Below are 19,886 nucleotides of genomic sequence, written 5' to 3' on the forward strand. Positions count from 1 at the left end.
CATTGACTGGAAAATTAGTGCAACATGTTGACAACTCTGTCTGATAGAGTATCAGGCAAAGAGTGGAGCAGAGCGAAGTGAAAACAAACTACGATGACGGGCGATAATGCTGCCTGCGGCGCACAGCTTGACGACGACATTAGTCCCGCCCCTTGGCACTGATTGACTAATTTGTTAGTCCTCTCCCGCTGCACTCATTGGTTTGATCGCTTTTTCAACCAAGAAACCGCTGTTTCATGTCACGATGCCAGACGAATCAATCAGCTCGATGGATCCGGAAGATTCAAAGGTCTAGACCCAGGCATAGATAAAACAGTACAATGTGTTGTTTTTTCTGTTTTAGGTTCAACTGTATGCCGCCTCTGGCTTTAGTTTTAGTTTTTTTAAATGTGCTTAATGGTATTCATCATCTTTGTTTTTCACTCCAGTAGTGAAAGTTGCCCTTCTGCAGGAGCAATGTCACTAGAGATGTGAAAGACATAATGTTTTTTACAGTCTAGAAATTAGATACTTTTGAAGATTTAGGCGAGACATTATCATCCAGCCTGTTCAGTCTGCTGGAAACCTAATTTGAATGTAATGCGCAACCTCCTCATCAGTCCGCCCCCCTGCCATGCGGTATTTTGTCATATTGGTTCCTCGCTGAGTCACTGCAGGCTTTAACAGCAGGGGAAGATCAGTGACTGACAGAAAACCAGCTGGTAAAGTGGCATTCTCCCTTCACCCCAAACACACTATTAAATACTGTACAGTATGTGTATGTAGTGCAGTATGCGGTCCTTACTGTGTGTATTGTTATGTTTGTATACTACATAAGACACAGAGAAAGAAATACCAAAAACTGCGTAGTGACTAATAGAGAAAGTAAAAGTGAGCGGGCATCTTCAGTGTGCAATTAAAGCACGGCACTTAGCCAGCCATTACTCACATAGTGGTGCTGGTAAAGGGTGTGCCACCTCACTGAAACCCTTTACTGTTCAAATGGAGGTTAGTACAACAGATCAGAAAGACAGCCTTAAAGCTGAAGTAGGCGAGATTGGAGCAAATATGATTTAAAAAAAAGTTATTTTTATAAAACGCTATATCGTGACAGTAGTACATGAAACAGGTAACCTGAAAAAAAATCATGTGCCTCGGTGTCCTCCGGTGCTCCTAACGGCATCTGTAAGATTTCACAGACCGGAGGAAAACAAGCAGTAAGAGCTGATCTGAGGTCTGCTGTCCAGCTGCCGTCTATGAGAGCCGGCTCGCGAACTCCGACCAAACGGTCAAACTAGGCAGCGCTGATCCAATATGAATCAATATTATGTTACGTTAATGCCTATTTCTCGCCTCAAATGTTTTCAGAATCATCTTGTAGTGCACGGTTTAGCTGTAAAATGAGAAAGTTTGTGACGCCAGTGAAGGAACGCCAGGTTCCGGTCACATGAGGAACGCTCTCTCAATGAAATGACCTGTGATTGGTCAAAGTCTCCCGTCGCGGACTAGATCTTTTAAAGCCTGAAAACAGAGCCATGAGGAGGTGCAGAAGTCTAGTTTTCTCTCAGAACACTTGAATTACAATATGCTGAAAGGTTATTATGGAATTTTTGCCCAATGATGCCAAAAATATACTGCCTACTGCCACCTTAAGGAATAAGAGGAGGTACGGTTTCATGTTTGTGCGTCTTTCCCACGTAAATCCATCAGCGAAGATAAACAGGTGAAACTTGATTTTGAGTATGTGTTTGTAGAAATATTTCTGCTGAAGCCAAGAGCTGAGGTTGAGCTTGCCAAGAGGTGGATTGCAGCCATTTAAAAAGACATCATGACACGATAAGGTGTCATTAAAAGGGTTAGAGAAGTTTCCCCCCCGTATACCTTCAGGACACTGAGCGATAAGGTTTGGTTTTTAAGGCGGGCTAAAGCTCACAGCTCACGTCCCTCTGCTGAAGCCCAACCATTAAAAACTCCTTATCATACCTGCCAGAACATTTTGCTGCCTGTTTGGTTTGCAGCGATGCTCTGCTGCAGATCTCCTTTTGCTGCTCAGGGGAATTTGTATGTGTGTGTGTGTTCAGTACAGGAATGCACTCAACTTCAAGTATCATGTGTTTATTTAGTCAGTGTCAGCAACCTAAGTCGCACCTTCTGGTGTTATCTGCACAGCCAGTGTAGATGAAGATAGTCTGGAAACAAACATGATGATGCCTTACAGCCTTTGGTGCCAAACTCATGTCCTCGTATGTTGATTGTATTATTCCAGCGGGAAATTGGTTTTGCATATGGGCACAAAATTTAACAAAAAAAAACAAACCAGAATAAAACAATCAACGGACAAACATTGTCCACACATGGCACACACCTGCAATAAACAGTTTGCAATACTACACAGCACCATTCTGCAGTGCAAAGATGCAATACAGCACAAAACAACACATAAAACTATCTACCATGCAGCACTAACTATAGTGTTACCTAGAGTATATCAAAGGTATTGAAAGCAGATTTAAAAAATCATTAAATAGTATCGTTCCGTGGCACTAAGGTCTGTCCAGATGTTTGTAAAGCAAGTTTAACAAAGTTAGCAAGCTGTTGTAACTACATACTTTTTTAAATATTCAGTTTATTTATGTTTTAATCAGTGGGCAACCTGCAGGTCTGTAAAGTGAAGCCAATGCAGAAGTGCCTTAAACCTGCATTCTCTTTAACATCCAGCAGGGGGCGACTCCTCTGGTTGCAAAAAGAAGTCTGATTGTATAGAAGTCTATGAGAAAATGACCCTACTTCTCTCTTGATTTATTACCTCAGTAAACATTGTAAACATGAGTTTATGGTCTCAATCGCTAGTTTCAAGTCTTCTTCAATACAGCGTGATGTTAATTTTCAAATTATGGACCCATTTAGAGTCAAATAGACCATAAAGCAGGGGATGCTTTAGGGCGGGGCTACCTTGTGATGGACAAGTCGCTACCACGGCGTTTTCTGGTCTGGGTGTTGTCCGTGTTTTCGTCTTACAACTTTAACCTTTTCACAGTCTGTTTTCAGTTCATGAAATTTAGTTGTAACATTTTGGTCGCCTAAAAAATTTCTTATTCAGCATTCGGTTGTACTTAGCTCCACCATCTCGTGTCACTTCTGGTTGCAAAAAACTAAGATGCCAAACTCAAGGCTTCAAAATGGCAGTCCACAAACCACTGGGTGACGTCACGGTGACTACGTCCACTTCTTATATATGTCTATGGTATTAATTCATAATTTATAATAATGTGATATTTTTCATATTAATATAAGAGACAGGAATTGATTTCATGCTAGATTTGACACTGTATTATTTTACGCAATACAAGCAATTTTATAAATGTATATACATATAAGGTGATATAAAATACAAGAAAATACTGTAATATAACATTAAAAAAAATTATTGAAAAAACTAAATGTCTAGTAGGATGACATCCAGAAACACATCAAGAGCCAATAAACTGATACCTCACTCCCATTCCTGTGAGATTAATGCAGATGATAGAGTTGACCTTTCGGAGAGCGTCCTGTGTTCTGCTCTGGATATTAATCATCTCTCCATTAGGGGTGATATTCACTTTGTAAAGCAAGAAACTCTCATATTGACTTTCAATCTAATGACTGTGAATTTTACAGTCTCAACATAGCTCAAAGTAATCACAGTCAGGCTGCAGAGGTTTGAGGATGTCGATCAATACCAAGTGACTCAACAATTGCAACTCACTTTTGAAAAGTATTCAGCCGATATCGTCTGATTTTTTTGGGTCCCTTATGTTGTTGTCGATTCCTGCTTTTGTCATATTTCTTTTGACAGCTTTTAAATTGTACATAATGTTTGTGACTCACGTTGCTGATGCAATGTTGACGTTGTTGTTTTCTTGTGCTGACGTTGCAGAGTGACGCATTCCAATTTCTCTATATAAGGAAATACTTGTGTCTTATCATGGAGTAAGAGGTGAAGTTGTTGTAAGAGAGAAGTATGGCCCCTAAAGCAAAAAAGCAAAAGAATTTCACGACTGAACATCAGCTACATATGTGCAATTTAATAAATATATTAATTCTGACTAATTGATGAGGATGAAAGGGCATCAATTTCATAGTTATTTAAAGGTCCCATATTGTAAAAAGTGAGATTTGTCATGTCTTCTATATTATAAAGCAGGTTTAAGTGATATATAAATACTGTGAAAGTATCAAAACACTCAATCCATGGAGATATACACACAGCCCGTATTCAGAAACTGTGTGTTTGAAACAAGACGTCCATTTGTGATGTCACAAATATACAATATTTAGACCATTTTACAGTTTTAAGCGTAAACATACTCAATGTGTCCCAGTTTATATTCCTTGTTGCAGTGTATGTGAATAACATCAGCTGACAGGATGTAAACATGGACCCGAGCTGTTGCCTAGCAACGCAATTCCGTTGCCATTCCGTTGAAATGCGCTAAAACGGAGCGTTTCAGACAGAGCGTGAATACAGGTATATTCAGACAGACGGTATGAGAAAAATAATGTGTTTTTTGAACATTAAAGCATGTAAACATGTTCTAGTAGAAACCCAAAATACAAGTATGAACCTGAAAATGAGCACGATATGTCCCCTTTAATACATTTGGCCAATGCATTAGTACATTTTAAATATTGTCGTCTTTTAAATCCTGTTTGATGAATGTGGTTTTAATATGCTATACATGTAGTTAAAAGACTTGCACGGCTCCAAAAATTAGTGGAGCACCGGCTTTTAATTGTTGAAATACGGTATTATTAGCAGAAAGTCCACATAAGCTATACTGTTAATAAGTTAAATGAATATGAGGTGAAGGGCAGTGTTTTTCCAGTATGCTCTCTGTCTTTCCCTCTCGCTGGGTTAGGTTATTTACAATTCATTACATGTTTCTTAGCCTTTTTCTGTCCAAAATAAATATAAATAACTATATATATTTATATTGAAACGAAACATTCTATTATTTAGGGCCGTTATCAAAGGCAAACTTAATGTGCAAGGTAGTCGTCACACACAGGTAGACTTAGGCAGTGAGTCCCAGGCCTTATTTTGTCTCTTTTTATTGTCCGTCCCTGGAATCACCTTGTTTCTCTGGCTGTCCCTTCACACTCACACACAATTGGAGTACCTCTCTCAAACTTTATAACTTTATGTGTGCGTGTGAGTGTGTGACAGAGAGAGATTGGGTGGGAGAGAAAGAGGGCATGCATAATTTAGGCTGAAGCTTGTCTGTGCCAGCAGAACTGGACCAGAATTCACTCAGATCTCCACCCTCTGCTCGTTTGTCCTTGCAGCCGTCCCCCTAGAATAAAGCTTATTTACTGGAATTTTCCTCATGTTCCCATTATGTTGATGAAATGAACCGCCTCATTACGCACTGTATAATTCAGCTATAAAGAATGTCAGTGAGAACATTTTACACGATCAACTTTTTATCAACTAAGAGTAGCCTCCAATGATTTTGGACATTATGAGGTGGTGTTTAAAACTTTCACTGTATATATATACCGTATGTTTACAGTACATAGGTTGGCAAGTTTTCTTCACTATTAGAGGCACCATGCAGTTCTAAATATGTGAAATGATTACTATTATTGACTGCCTAATTAAGACAAAGCTATTTGTGAACAGATCTAATTATCTCGCCCACTCGACCCTGATTTAGCTCAACGTTTACATCGACAGTATCTGAATAACTTATAATATATTGAGTTTACAGTCGCTAAGTTGGATGTTATTTGGGAGTTGAGATAGAGAGCTTCTCCCACTCTCTCTTTATTCCCCCTCTCTTTTTTCAAGCTGCAACTACTATCTGTACGCTAACCTGAGCTGGCAGGTCCACGCCACAGGCCTTCTGGGTTTCCTGTGTTGTGAAAACCCCAAACATGTGGGCTGATCATTAAATGCCTCTCCTCCCCTATCAGTCCGTCCCCTCTGGACGGCACAGTGCCTGCACCTCACATGGCCTGGCGCTGAGGTGACAGAGACGATGAGCTACTGGCTGTTTGACACTATCTGAATACAGGATGTGTGTGTGTGTGTGAGGTAGACAGGGAGGCTTTGGGTGTGTGTGTGTGTGTGTGTGTGTTTGTGACTGTGTTTGGCAGCGGATGAGGATCGGTGTGAAAAAGCTGTGACAGGACGACAGAGCGCTTAACCACATCCTGCTCCTGCAGGTTAACAAGTGAGGAGATGTTTTGATGGAGAGGGAGTGATGCCGCCACTCTCTCATGCTGGGTGATGTGGTGCGTGTTGTTTGTCTCTGTCTTGTTTCAAGTCTCTTTTCTTTCATTCTTCTTCTTCTTCATCACCTCTATTTCCATTTGTCTGTTTTTCCTCTCAGAAAGTTTTTGTGAGGAAGTCATAAAAGTGTGTAGAAAATGTAAAGGCATAACCTATATTATCTAATCTGATATCCACTTTCTCTTGGCTAATGACCTCTGATTTTTAAGCCACGCTAGCGAGGTTGGTCACTACCACCACTTTGGTCCAAACTGAAATATCTCAAACTATAGGGAATGGGAATCGCAGAGCATTCTGGGGCGGCACCCCCATTTTTGAGGGGGTAGCGTACGGAGCTACCATCTGTTCATCTGTCATCTGTCTATCGTTCATCATCAGAAATGTATTAAGTATGCACCAAAGACAGATACCCATATGAAGAGAAGCTGACAGAGGCAAAAGGGCAATATATTACAAAATTGAAGTAGTTAATGATATCGATCCTTAAACTTTGACAGCTAGCTAACCACCCATAACGGTCACTGATGTGTGTTGATGTGATCAACAACGTTTATTTTAAATGTTCTCTGGAGTTTAGAGAGGCGGCGAGTCGCGTCGGACACCCGTGATTTGCATAAAGTAGACTAGCCCTCAATTTAATGCAAATGAGGAACGGCCGTTGTGACGCTCCGTCTCTCGAATCGCGCCGCCACGCTACCAGAATGCACTGCACGGCTGCTTGCATAGACAATGAATGGGAAGCATGGAAAGGATGGATCCTGTGGACACGTACCATTAGTCTTGTTTAATTTAAGTCCTGAGATGACTGCGGCTCACAGTTATGTAACTCCGAACTGTAACTTTGAAGTCCAATTTAGCATATTTGTAAAATTTCACCTCCTGTGTACCAGAATGCCGTCGGATGTAACGGGCCGGGGTCACAGCTGAATGGAGTTGTATTTTGGGAGCAAAGTCAGTGTGGCACATGCTATTTTCACCCGTGTAGTTGTTAAAGAGACCGTTAGCTGTGTTCTCCATTTAAAAGCAACAACCTTCCCCTGAGCGACGCCGTGCTCGCGTGCGTGGTGTGAAAGCCCAGCGACTCGCTGTCCACTCATTACTGTCGCAGCTAAAAGGGCAGGAGGAACTCTGTTTGCTCTCTCAGACATTGATCACTTTAACCTGATTATGTCTGCAGTTCATTTCTTCAGATTGTTTCTGGTTGGATCACGTGTGTGTGTGTGTGTGTGTGTGTGTGTGTGTGTGTGTGTGTGTGTGTGTGTGTGTGTGTGTGTGTGTGTGTGTGTGTGTGTGTGTGTGTGTGTGTGTGTGTGTGTGTGTGTGTGTGTGTGTGTGTGTGTGTGTGTGTGTGTGTGAGAGAGAGAAGCACAGAGAGGGGGAAATGATTGTTGATTAATAAATCATCTCACTGCTTTTGTCTTCTCAGGACCCAGATTAACTTCACAGTGGCCATCGATTTCACAGCTTCCAACGGTGAGCCTCCCAGTAAAACACACAAACACACACTCAGAGACCCACATAACGACACATAAAAAGCTCTGAATGCCGATGGAAGAGCGTTTATTCAAATATATGCAGATGGGAATCAAGTGTTTCCTAATAGCCCTCTCCATCACACCTGGCAGCTAAAGCTGAGTGCAGTAACACGCCACGATGGCTGTGATTAAGGACCGTGTTATCCGTCTACCCTTGAGCTCGGTCCTAGCAGGACAGACAGGCGGCAGCAAATGTGATGCGGAGGTGTACTTGAACTTGTCTGGCTCTCACTAAAATCTCAATTTAGAATGACGGCTAGTAGAGATCTGCAGTTTATTAAAACACAGCTGGGATAGCGAGTCAAGTTTCATATTACATTAACGTAATTAGCAGCCAATTTGGCTCCATTAGTGACGTCATGCATGGTTTTGTTTCCATACAAACAGAACCACTAGAGAACTATTTGTTGGTTGCTTGTTATTGGAATCACTGGCTGCTAAATTGAACCACCAAGTATTGGAAAAACATCATTTAGATTCGAGTGGTTATAGTGGTTCTTATAAAGCCCACACAGCTGCTGACAGTTCATCATATTTACAACACAGATGGGTAATTAATTACCTGGTTAGGTTTATTTATGTTAGTTAAAAGGATATTGACAAATTGCATTCTTGATTTTTTAATTTTACAATTTTGGACTTAAGTACTTTATGATTTTAAAGTTTAATTGGGTCTAATAGTTTCCAAAAGATCGCAGTTTTCTACCAAAAATAAAACTCACTAACATTTCCAAAACCATTTTAGAAAGGTTTGTGTCACATTTTTGATTCAACGAGGAAAAATTTGTGCACTCACATAATAACAGAGAAATTTGGATGTTGAAAAGTTCACATTTGATTCTCCACACTGTAACCATGACACCTTCAAGATTAATCACCTCCTGCAAATCTAAAGCTTAGTCACTGGATGTAATTTAATTCCTGCAGAAAAAGGGATATATAAATATATTTAGAATAGGCGAAAATAACACATTTATACTGCATGCAAAAAAAAACTGCATGTGATTATCATAAAGTGGGCATGTCTGTAAAGGGGAGACTCGTGAGTAACCATAGAACCCGTTTACATTCACATATCTTGAGGTCAGAGGTCAAGGGACCCCTTTGAAAATGACCATGACAGTTTTTCCTCGCCATAATTTAGTGTAAGTTTGGAGCGTTATTTAGCCTCCTTCACGACAAGCCAGTATGACATGGTTGGTACCGATGGATTCATTAGGTTCTATACTTTCACATGATACCAGTATCTTAACTGTAGCCTTCTGAGCCTGCTATAGCCTCTGAAGGATGGTAATATCTGCCAAGGAGGCTGGTGTCCTAGGGGAATTTAAGAGGTTGAATGAAGTCAAGTCAAAGAAGTAAATGTCAAGACATTTTCAAAGAATGTATGAAGCGTCATTCATTCATTGTCTAAGCACATTATCCTACTCATAGAATATCATCTGACTGTGTGTGTGTGTTCCCTTTTGGCACAAACAGGTAACCCAGCTCAGCCCACATCGCTCCACTACATGAGTCCCTACCAGCTGAACGCCTACGCGATGGCCCTGAAAGCAGTGGGAGAAATCATCCAGGACTACGACAGCGATAAGATGTTTCCCGCGCTGGGGTTCGGAGCCAAGCTGCCACCCGACGGACGGATCTCCCACGAGTTTGCTTTGGTATGAACGAAGAGGGGTTGGGAGACCAGAGATGGAGGGCAGGGAGGGAGTGAAACATGGAGATGTTCTCTGCAACCGCTCATCTGACGAAATGAAAATGTGACATTACATCCCTGAAAATACTTCTAATGCAACAAAAGCAAGGTTTTACAAGAAATTGTTTAACAGCTAATTGTTTTCTTCAGACACATCAACAGTTAACATCCGGTTTTAATGTCAGTGCAGCCTTGTTGAACAGTAATTTACACCAAACTCTTGCCAATAATTAGAACACAATATCAGCTTTTTAACCAACAAGAGCAACAATTGACCCCCTACTACTATTAGTTAATGTAATTAATGTTGGCCAGCAAGTTTTTATTTCGATTGTTTTTTTAACAATGGCTTTAGAAAATATGAATTTTTCCGAATATGTACATTCACTCACTCTCCGGGACCACAAATATTAAGACCCACATATCAAAAACACGCAGCTGCGGTTAGCAGAGGGCTAAACTATTAGCAAAATCTCTCTCGTAGTTTAGCCTGCTGCTTGAGAACTGAGCTCTCCTAATTATCAGAAGGCAAAGCTAAACTATTAGCAATGTTTTCTCTCCATCTCTGAAACGCTTCACCGATATTGTAGCTTGCTAGAGTTTCGAAATCACAGTTTGTCATCTCAAATGTATGCGACAACACGTATGTATGTATCCAACAACACCGTAAGATGACATTTTCGATGTGTAGCCTACTACTCTGAGGTGATTCGTGTTTGCCTCCAGTCTTTCCTTTGTTTTGCCTCCGGCTGAACCGTGACGTAATCATGATGTCAGCTGTAAAATGGATCTATACGCAAGTCAAGCCTTTTTTGTTATATTTTTTTTATTAGTTTCTTTAGATACATTTTTGCAAAACACTGGGATATATATATAAATCATCCGTAGGCCAGTTTGTTCCATCTGTTTCTCATCAACGCTGAAATGAAATCATGCAGGTTAATGGTTTCCTCTTCTCTCCTCTCCTGAATGTAGAATGGGAACCCTCAGAACCCGTACTGTACAGGTATCGAAGGTGTGATGGAGGCCTACTACCAGAGTCTGAAGTCAGTTCAGCTCTACGGACCCACCAACTTCTCCCCTGTCATCAACCATGTGGCCAGGTAACACACAATTTATAGGCGTTAATGCAAAAGTGTTTTTTCCTCCTTCCCTCATTTGCATGTACTCCAGTGATTGGTTTCCTATGTTTACCTTTCCACACTTTGTTTTTTTGTTATTCAATTTTCACTCTTTTACACTTGCATATTTGCTCTCACCGCTTATATAATGAACTTCAAATCATTTGCGTGAAAGAACACCGAGTACATTTCACTTTGCGAGATTGACACTCAGAATGTGTTCTCAGGTTTTCTGTAACAGGCTCCGTGCAGCAGGTGTTGCCAGGTAGCTAACAAGAGTTCAACGGAGAGAGAAGATATAAGGACACATACAGAGAAAGAACCTGACAGCTGATTACTTGTTTGTTTGTGTCACTGCGTTAGACGGGAACATAAGTTATGCTGCAGCAAAGCTCACACGGACATGTGATCTGTTCAAAGTTCTGAACTAAGAAAAAAGAAGTGACATTAAGGAACTATTCATGCAAGTGTGTAATTAAAGAGATGTGCTCAAGTGAAGCCTCTCATCAGGTTACTTTATGTATTTAGAAGATAATTTACTGAAATCTTAATTGCGTAGTTACACATGAAGAGACACTCTGAAGGGAAGCGGTTTTAACATGCATTAATACAGAGGCAGCAGTTTCTTCTTATTCACCTGAAATACCCTTTTTTCTCCTGACTAATGTTCCATCAAACCTCCTTCATAAACTTCCCTCTTTGCTTTTATCCACTCCTCACTAACATGTTGTTTTTTAATGCGCAAATAAATCACAAATTTCTTTTTACTGTAATTAACATCAAAATCCTATATTCTCTCTTTTTAAAGGAACAGTTTTGGGAAATAAGCTTACTCGCTTTCTTGCCGAGAGTTAGATGAGAAGATTCATACTACCATCACGTCTTTACATATCTTTACATTACGTATGGAGCTGAAGCTGGGAGGCAGCTTAGTTTGGTATAAAATCAGGGGAAAACTAGCCAGCTTAGCACCTCCAAAGCTCACTAATTAACATTGTACCTTGTTTAATCTTAACACAAACAGAACTTTAGAGGTGCTTTAGGCTTTTTTGGGGGGGGAGGGATATGAAGCACCAGCCAGGAGAAATTAGCTTAGTATAAAGACTGGGAGCAGGGGGAAACAGCTAGCCTGGCTCTGCCTACCAGCACCTCTAAAGCTCACTAATTAACATAATATACAGTATGTGGTTTGTTTAAAAGGTGTTAAATTTGAAATTCAGAGCATCAACACAGCAGCAAAACAACTATTTGTGCTGTTAACACCGTTAGCTGTTAATAATATGCCATCGCCATGTTGAGAGCCGTGTGAAGGCAATCCCTCGATCATATTAATGCTCTGAGTTTAGAATTTTGAACCTTGAAACCGAACAAAAGCTGATGTGTGAAGTGTTTTGACAGGTGGTTATGTGTTGCCCTTTGGGGTTTGTATGAATTAAACACACAAGATATATTAATTAGTGATTCAATTGTCTATTAGTGAGCTTAAAGGTCGTTACATATCAGTGCCGTTTAATTTGCACGTCAATATATTTTTTAGAACTGTTGTTTTTGTCAATTTTCTGAGCTTTTGCATTGCGAATAAAGGCATCAACCAATAATGTTGTGTTGAGTTGTGCCTTTATTTATGAAACAACAACACGGAGTCTCTGTAGTCCGAACCAGGATAGCAAACTTTATTACACCTTTCAACCTTGACGGAGGCAGCGCATACCAGGTCCACTCCTTCCGTTCTTAACTTTCACAATAAAAGCCCTAAACATACAATATTTGCAGGCGAGTATTTCACATTTTCATGTTGTTTATTCGTCACAAGCTCGGTGTGTAAAGGCCTTTTAGACATTTAACGAACAGACACAAAAGTGTTGTCGATCATTTTATCTAAATCTCGACACGAACTACTCCTAATCATCCATTTTCTCATCCTGTCCTCCTCTCTTCTTTTTTTTGTTTTGTTTGTTTGACCTTTTCTTACCGTACTCTGCCCCACGCTTTTGTTTATGTGGATCTGTATTATCTGTATTACTGAAGCACTCTTTCTAGGTCCATGCAAATAACAGAACACAAAGCACACAAACACAAAGTAGCAAACCAAATAGTTTAATCCATGAAGCAAAATGAGATAAATATGTTAATTTTTACTGTAAACAAAAACACATTTTTCATAAACGCCTCGCCTCTCTCAGCCAGACTACATCTCATTAATGATTTAACTTCAAGAATCTACCCAGTTTAAGTACCAGACTAATCAGCGCACATTCGACAAACTCGTGCTCCCAAACCTCATTAAAACCTTTTAACATTTAAACATCTTTCTGCAACTTTATTGCCCATTTGTCAACTTAAAGCCTGCTTACAGTATGTAACCAAGCAGAGGCTGTGTCTCCCCCTCATATTTCAATAATCCCTTTTTACTCTTCTATCTTTCTTCACTCCCACATGCAGCTTAGTAACTATACACTTTACTTTCTTCCCCTCTCTACCACTCTTTAATTGTTGCTCTATGTATCCGCTATGTTGTTATCATCTTCAGTGAGACACTTAAAACATCAGTTGTCACCAGCGGGGAGGAGACAGACATAGATCTAACCTCCCGGTGCAGAAAGGTGAAGCGTAGCAGGAGCGACTGAAATAATCTCAGTGTGTAAATATCAGTAATAGTTGGTTTACAACTCACATGGGAGCGAAAGGTTACTCTCGATATCACAGCAGAAATTGAAAGCCGCATTGAGCTGAGCATCTATAGAATTGGCTTAAAGAGAGAGACGTACAGAGAGAAGTGCTTGACAGATTAAAATCCTCCAGAGTGGGAGGTAAGTGACATTTATTCAATGAGAACTTTCAAAGGACGTGTAATGCCTCCTTTTCCACTCAACTATTTGCGTGTACTCTATTTAACTTGAGAACTAGCTTGAGTACTTTAATTAAAAACCACACAGAATGATGCTTGATATGCTCAAGTAATGATTCATCACGGTAAACAAAAGACACGATGGATGGCAGTGCAGGCGTAATTACAAAGATTATGTTTTTTTGTGTGTGTAGGTATGCAGCTTCAGTGAAGGACGGCTCCCAGTACTTTGTGCTCCTCATCATCACCGACGGCGTCATCTCAGACATGGCACAGACCAAGGAGTCTATTGTCAACGTAAGTGCATCTGCTGTAGCTGTTAACACCTAACCCCCCCGCACCCAAAACAAAAGGAGAAAAAAGACAGTTCACCAAAAAGAGAATTCAGATGAAAGGGTGTCCTCACTTCTTCACCAGTCTTTTAGTTGGAGAAATGCATCTAAATGGCTTTGATAGTAATGATAATGATAACTATGGTTCAAGCAATCAATGCATTTGGGAGCTGAAGGCTCGCAGGAAGTCAACAGCGTTGCTGAATACGTTTTGAACAGGTGGTTCGACATGTGTTTGTTTGCATGCTTATCCAGGCTGAGTCTGATCCAGCCTTGCCTCACGAGAGCTGCTGAATCTGTGTCATTTTGCACCTCATTCACAAGCAATGAAGTGCCTCTTATCTTAAGTACTGCTCTCTCAAAACATAAAAGGCAGAAATACAATGAACACTGAAATTAATTCAATCCCTAATTAATGATTTATGTAGCTGATTTTACACAACAAAAGACACAAAATAACAGAACATCAAAAACAAAGCACACGAATGAATGAAGAGCGGAAAGGCTGCCATTAAGACAGCTAGACTGTATAGATATTTATAAGACTGTATATAAAGATGGACGACATGTGAGCTCCCCAAAAGTGAAGCCGAAACATCTTGATCGCCCCCTGGTGGCTGGTTGCAGTATAGGTCATAAATCCCGCCCTCTTCATGTTAGCGGATGGGCCAAACTAAAAAGTCAAATAAATTTTTCCCAAACATGGTTTCTGTCATTTTAGGTAGTTCTTATCACGCTGATATACAGTATGTTAAGTGTTCTTTTTTCTGATAAGTTATGTTTTATTGAGTTATTTGATGCTATAAAAAGGGGGTGAGACGTCATGATTGACAGCTGTGATTGACAGCTGCTCTGAGGGAAGTAGTCGTGCAGCTGGAGGCTCGGGAATTGTACGAGAGAGGAAATGTAACTTTCCGTAACCGTTACAAGTCTGTAATAGAACATGAGTCAGCTTGATCATAAATGTCGTTATAGCGATATTAGTTGTTCTGTCTTTCTAGCAAAACAGCTACTGAGGTGGCTCACGCTAGCGAGCAAGCTGCTGCCGTGCTCGGCTCGTGATTGGCACAGGTGGATGTGTGGGCGGGACTTCGATACCACTCCAAATGACGTCAAAATCTCAAGAAGGCAGCTCCCGTATCCGGGATAGTTTGGCTTCACTTTTGTACAGTGGAAGGAAGTGGAGACGTGTCGTCCATCTATATATACTGTAGATAGTCTGGTATCTTTTCTTTTTCTTTATGCAAACTATCTACAAGACAGACTCTGGCTGCTTGTTTGTGTGTAGATAACCGTTATATTTTCTATATGAATTGGATGTTAAGGAAGGTATTTAGTTGTTGCTATTTTTCATATAGTATTCATCAAAATAGACATTTCACCGAAAAGAAAATACGTCATGGAAAGCATTCACAATAAATGCCTTAATTATATAGCAGTTTGTAGTATGTCATGATGAGCAGTTGCTTAAATATAAAACCATGAAAACATGTATGCAGATGAGTAGAACTGTCATGGTGAGAACTTTTTTACATTTGGGCAAAAATGTCTGTCATCGTTACTTGTTTTGCTCGCGGCAGCAAAAATCTGTCTTTGAAACAAGCTGGTAAACAGCTGTGCCAATATTTCCCTAATAAGGCTGTTAGGCAGCTCGCTGTCAGCTTATAGATGTATTGACTATGGAATTACTACATGGAGAAACTGCAGATATTGTTGACCTTAGAAACAGACAATGTAAATCTACCAGATCCGTTTAAGTCTCAGAGTATACATGAACATAAGGCTAGACATATTTGTATCCGTCCTTCCGTGCAATGCCAACAGAAATATGATGTGACTTTACGACTGATATTCGTTCGCTGTGCCGGCCTGACTTTTGACAGCATGTTATTCACCCTCCGTCCGTCCTCTCCATCACTGTCAAGTCATAGCAATGCTCCGGAGGGAAGCCAGAGTGCGATGTAGAATGCAAACAAAGTGAACAGTGAACGACAGCCGTTTGTGTGAAGGCAGTGATCCATCTCAGACCTTTGAAGGCATAGACGGAGTGGAGAGAAGAGGTTGAGAGGAGCGAAGTATTAAGGAGAAAAGGAGGCAGAGAGAGGAGGAGAAAGAGGCGGCAGGGTAGAAGGGACGGGGGGAAAAAAGAGAGCAGTAGAGACGTAAAGAAAACCTTCACCGAAGGGAGCGGAAAATAAACGAGATGTTTTGATAAGATCATCTATTGCTCCGCTGCCCGAGGTCAACCCATTACTCAAAATACGCTGAACACACACACACACACACACACACACACCGCTGGCCCTCTCTTTCAAATAGCCACTCTGTGACACACAAACACATGTCATTTATAAGCCGTCAGCGAGTCCAGGCCGTGTTGTTGATTCTCTCGTCTCTAATATTATTCCCTGTGATGCCTCGACCCACGCAGCGCTGCAGGAGGTGCTGTAGAAAAACACACGCGTTTACACGTACTGTATGTACTATACATGTTGACAGGAACATGACAGGATGAAGACAAAGGCTGCATCTTCTTTATCCAATGAACAACCCACATGGTAAACCAACTCTTTCTCATTCCAAAGTTGCCACATACGGACGCTTGGTTAGAATTCCTTGGCATCGTTTAGTTAACTACTTGGTTAGGTTTAGTAAAAGATTGCATGTATGTTTGTTCAGTTACGTAGCCTTCATTACGTATGGGACGTAAGCAGGCGGTAACCTCCTGGTCTGAGAAGTGAAGCCAATGTGGAAGTGCCTTAAACTTGCATTCTTTCTAACAGCCAGCAGGGGGCGACTCCTCTGGTTGCAAAAAGAAGTCAGATTGTATAGAAGTCTACGAGAAAATGAGCGTAACGTAGTTAGACTACGTAACTTAGAATAAGTCAATGTTAACGTTTGGTTTCACACGGAACATGAACAGCGGCCTACTGGGTGAAAGTCCGGTGTTTATTTGACCCGTCCATCCGCCCCGTCCTCCTCCCTACTTTGCCTCTTTTGTCGCTCTTTATACTACGTCACTTGACTTCCAGAGCAGGTGCAGTGTTTACATTGAAAGCCCGGTGCGTCTCATACAGGCGCTAAAGGGCATCAGACGCTGTGACAAAACGTTGTGTTTTGACGTCCTGGGAATGAGACCGGGTTGGGTAGACACACACACTTTTCACAAAAGAAGAATATTTTCAATTTTTTAAAATATTAATTATTCCTCTCCTGTCCTGCAGGCCGCCTGTCTGCCAATGTCAATCATCATCGTGGGGGTGGGGCCCGCAGAATTTGATGGTAAGTCACCAAGAACTGGGTTTGCTGGTTCTGCTTTGGTATTTTTCAGGTTGGTACTCTGTAGGTTTGTTTTTTTAGACTTTGACAACAATGAGAAATAATGTGTTTTATTTTGTTTTTCTGCACCTCAGCCATGGTCGAGTTGGACGGCGATGAAATCAGAATCTCATCCAGAGGACGATATGCTGAGAGGGACATTGTTCAGGTACACAATCCTTTCTTTCTCTCAAACCATCCCCCTCTGCTGTTTTATTGTCCCTCTTATGGAAAGACTGATAGTTTTGACAGTAATCCCAAATGAAACCACGTCCAACATTACAAATGAGCTCTGCCTCTCGGCCACCTAGATCCTTTGTCATCACTTTTTTTCTGATTTATTCCCTAATGATTTATTGTAAATGTGATACTGATTTTGAGCCAGCAGTAAAATCAAGGCCAAATTAACCCACTCCACTGCCCCGGGGTAAAAATTAACCCTGTGTCCCCTCCCCCCCCCCTTTTCTGTATAATGATACACCTCGCTTGAAGTCCCGCCTTTTTCTTCCGTAACGTGGTGATGTCACCGAGTAACACATTTGCTTAGCAGCTAGTTTGACAACGCCCTCAAACAAAGCTAGTTAGAGCGGAGCTGGAACGGAGTCCGAAGTGTTTTGTTCTGTTGACCAATCGCAACAGAGTGGGTCAGCTGACCAATCAGAGCGAACTGGGCTTTTCGGGATAGTGGGGGTAGGAGCTCAAACAGAGTGTTTCAGACAGAAGGTGAAAAGAGGTGCTGCAGCACAGCTGGTATGAGAAAAATAAAGCATTTTTTGGACATTAAAGCATGTAAACATGTTCTAGTAGAAACCCAAAATACAAGTATGCACCTGAAAATGGGCATATTTTGTCCTCTTTAATTATGCAAAAGTATCAAAACTCAACCAGTGATATTGGACAACGTTAGACGGACCAACAGGAATACCTTTTCCTCAAAATTCACAACTTTTCAGAGGGTTTATTTGGAAGTGTAGAAGGATTTGTGTGCAAGCTGTGTCGCTGTTTTAAAGGTGAGTAGCTAAAAAAAAACACACCTGAGTCCCGTCCAGGCTGTTCAACTCTGTCCGTGCAGACAGACACCCGGTCACCTCGACCCCACGGCGCACCAGACCCCAGATGGCAAGATAGACGCACAAATGCAGCACACACATACGTACACACACACAGAGAGATAATAGCATGCTCCCCAGTATCTGCGGAGAGTCTGCCACATCTCTGCGCGTCTTTCTCATTAAAGCGGATGAACAGAGACCCTCGGCTCGAACCCCGGCCTGCAGGGCAGCGTGGGGTCTGCAGTCATCCACGCAGAAGGGACTTTTTCCACCAAGCTGCTACGACTTAGCCGTATCAGAAGCCGCCTTTTTACTTCCTTTAAATCTTCCCTTGTAGAGTTTTGGATATGAAGTTTGCCCCGACAGAGAAAAACAGCAACAGACACAAAGAATGTCTTGAAAAATGCAAAGTGGAAAGTACAAGATTGCTGGGAACGACTGCTCAAAATCTAAACTATGATTCATTTACAGTCATTCCTTCAGCCCGTCCATCATCCCGTATTTTTATCCTTGTTTGTTTTTGCTGTAATTGATCAGCCCACAATGACAAGTTATTACCTTTCAAACTCATCATTCGCTGACACCAAAGCAAAGAGATGCAAACATTCAGAGCGAGCCGTTTGTTTGTTGTGACACAGCGGAGTCACATTTTTTCTCCTCCGTGACCTTTATACTGCCGCTGTCATATCTCACTCCCTCACACCCTCCCTTAGCCCACGTAGGCGAGGGAGGCTAGCTCGTTAGTTGGCTTTTTAACGAGCTCAAGTACACACACACACACACACACACACACACATGCACATGCAGAAAAAGACCTGGAGATGGTATAAAACTAAGTTTCAGTAGTGGAACATTACAGCAGTTCTGCCTGCAGGCTCTCATTACGAGCAAGCTAATAACCCCCAGCGACACGGCGAAGGTTACACTTCGCAGCGAGGGTTTCCAGCACAAATTGGCCTCTCATGTGATCTCGTGATTGCAGGTGACAAACAGTCTCATATCTGTCCTCATTTAATTCAGCATTATCGTCCATGTAAGAGCCTATAACCGGGTGGTTTGTGACACGTGACTGAGATATGCCATTATTTATTTCATTACAGCAGGTGTGTTGGTATTTAGAAGGAGGCTTGGGATGTACATAATGAGTCGCAGCAGGGCGGCCCGAAGAAGTCAACATAAACATGTGTGTGAAAAACTTATTATAAGTTAGTCTGGAAACTATTGTCACTGCAGTGCCTGTTTAAAAGTGAAGTGACATTCTAACAATGTAGGTAGCTCCATGAGATTATAGTGCACAGTCCCGATTATGGTCGCTGCTAACGATTATTATTCATTGTCAATTAAGATATTCAGTTTACTGTCATAGAGGAGTAAAGAAACCAGAAAATATTCACATTTAAGAAGCTGGAATCAGAGAATTATTCCTTTTTTTTCCTTAAGAAATATGGTCTTGTCTCGAAGGTAACCCACAAATTGCAAAAACTTGCAAAAAGCTCGACTCGACAGCGAAACTCGCTGCCCGACAGCGCATCCTAACCTTAACTCTTAGAGGTCGATCCCTAACCTTAACTATCTCACAAGAATTTCGCAATTTGCTTGTAACCTTCTACCCATGACCAACTAAATACAGACTACCGCCACCTGCTGGTAGGCAGAATTATTTCCTCTCACGCAGGTGCAGAACGTACGTGCTGGTTGGCCGTTGGCTGTAGTCTTTGCAGTGTGTTC

At 41.3% G+C, this 19,886-nt stretch overlaps 1 protein-coding gene across 2 annotated transcripts in view; it reads left to right on the top strand.

The window, feature by feature from the left end:
* LOC119482722 (copine-8) overlaps window positions 1-19,886 on the top strand; it is a 98,420-nt gene that overhangs the window by 75,195 nt on the left and 3,339 nt on the right. For both annotated transcript variants that reach the window (XM_037760551.1, XM_037760552.1), the window contains 6 exons: window positions 7,683-7,729; window positions 9,271-9,452; window positions 10,463-10,590; window positions 13,651-13,753; window positions 17,013-17,070; window positions 17,202-17,275. In XM_037760551.1, coding sequence (XP_037616479.1) covers window positions 7,683-7,729; window positions 9,271-9,452; window positions 10,463-10,590; window positions 13,651-13,753; window positions 17,013-17,070; window positions 17,202-17,275 — 592 coding nt within the window. The remainder of the gene's footprint in view (window positions 1-7,682; window positions 7,730-9,270; window positions 9,453-10,462; window positions 10,591-13,650; window positions 13,754-17,012; window positions 17,071-17,201; window positions 17,276-19,886) is intronic.

The sequence above is a fragment of the Sebastes umbrosus genome, chromosome 23 (genome assembly GCF_015220745.1).
Source record: "Sebastes umbrosus isolate fSebUmb1 chromosome 23, fSebUmb1.pri, whole genome shotgun sequence".
Classification (NCBI taxonomy): domain Eukaryota; kingdom Metazoa; phylum Chordata; class Actinopteri; order Perciformes; family Sebastidae; genus Sebastes; species Sebastes umbrosus.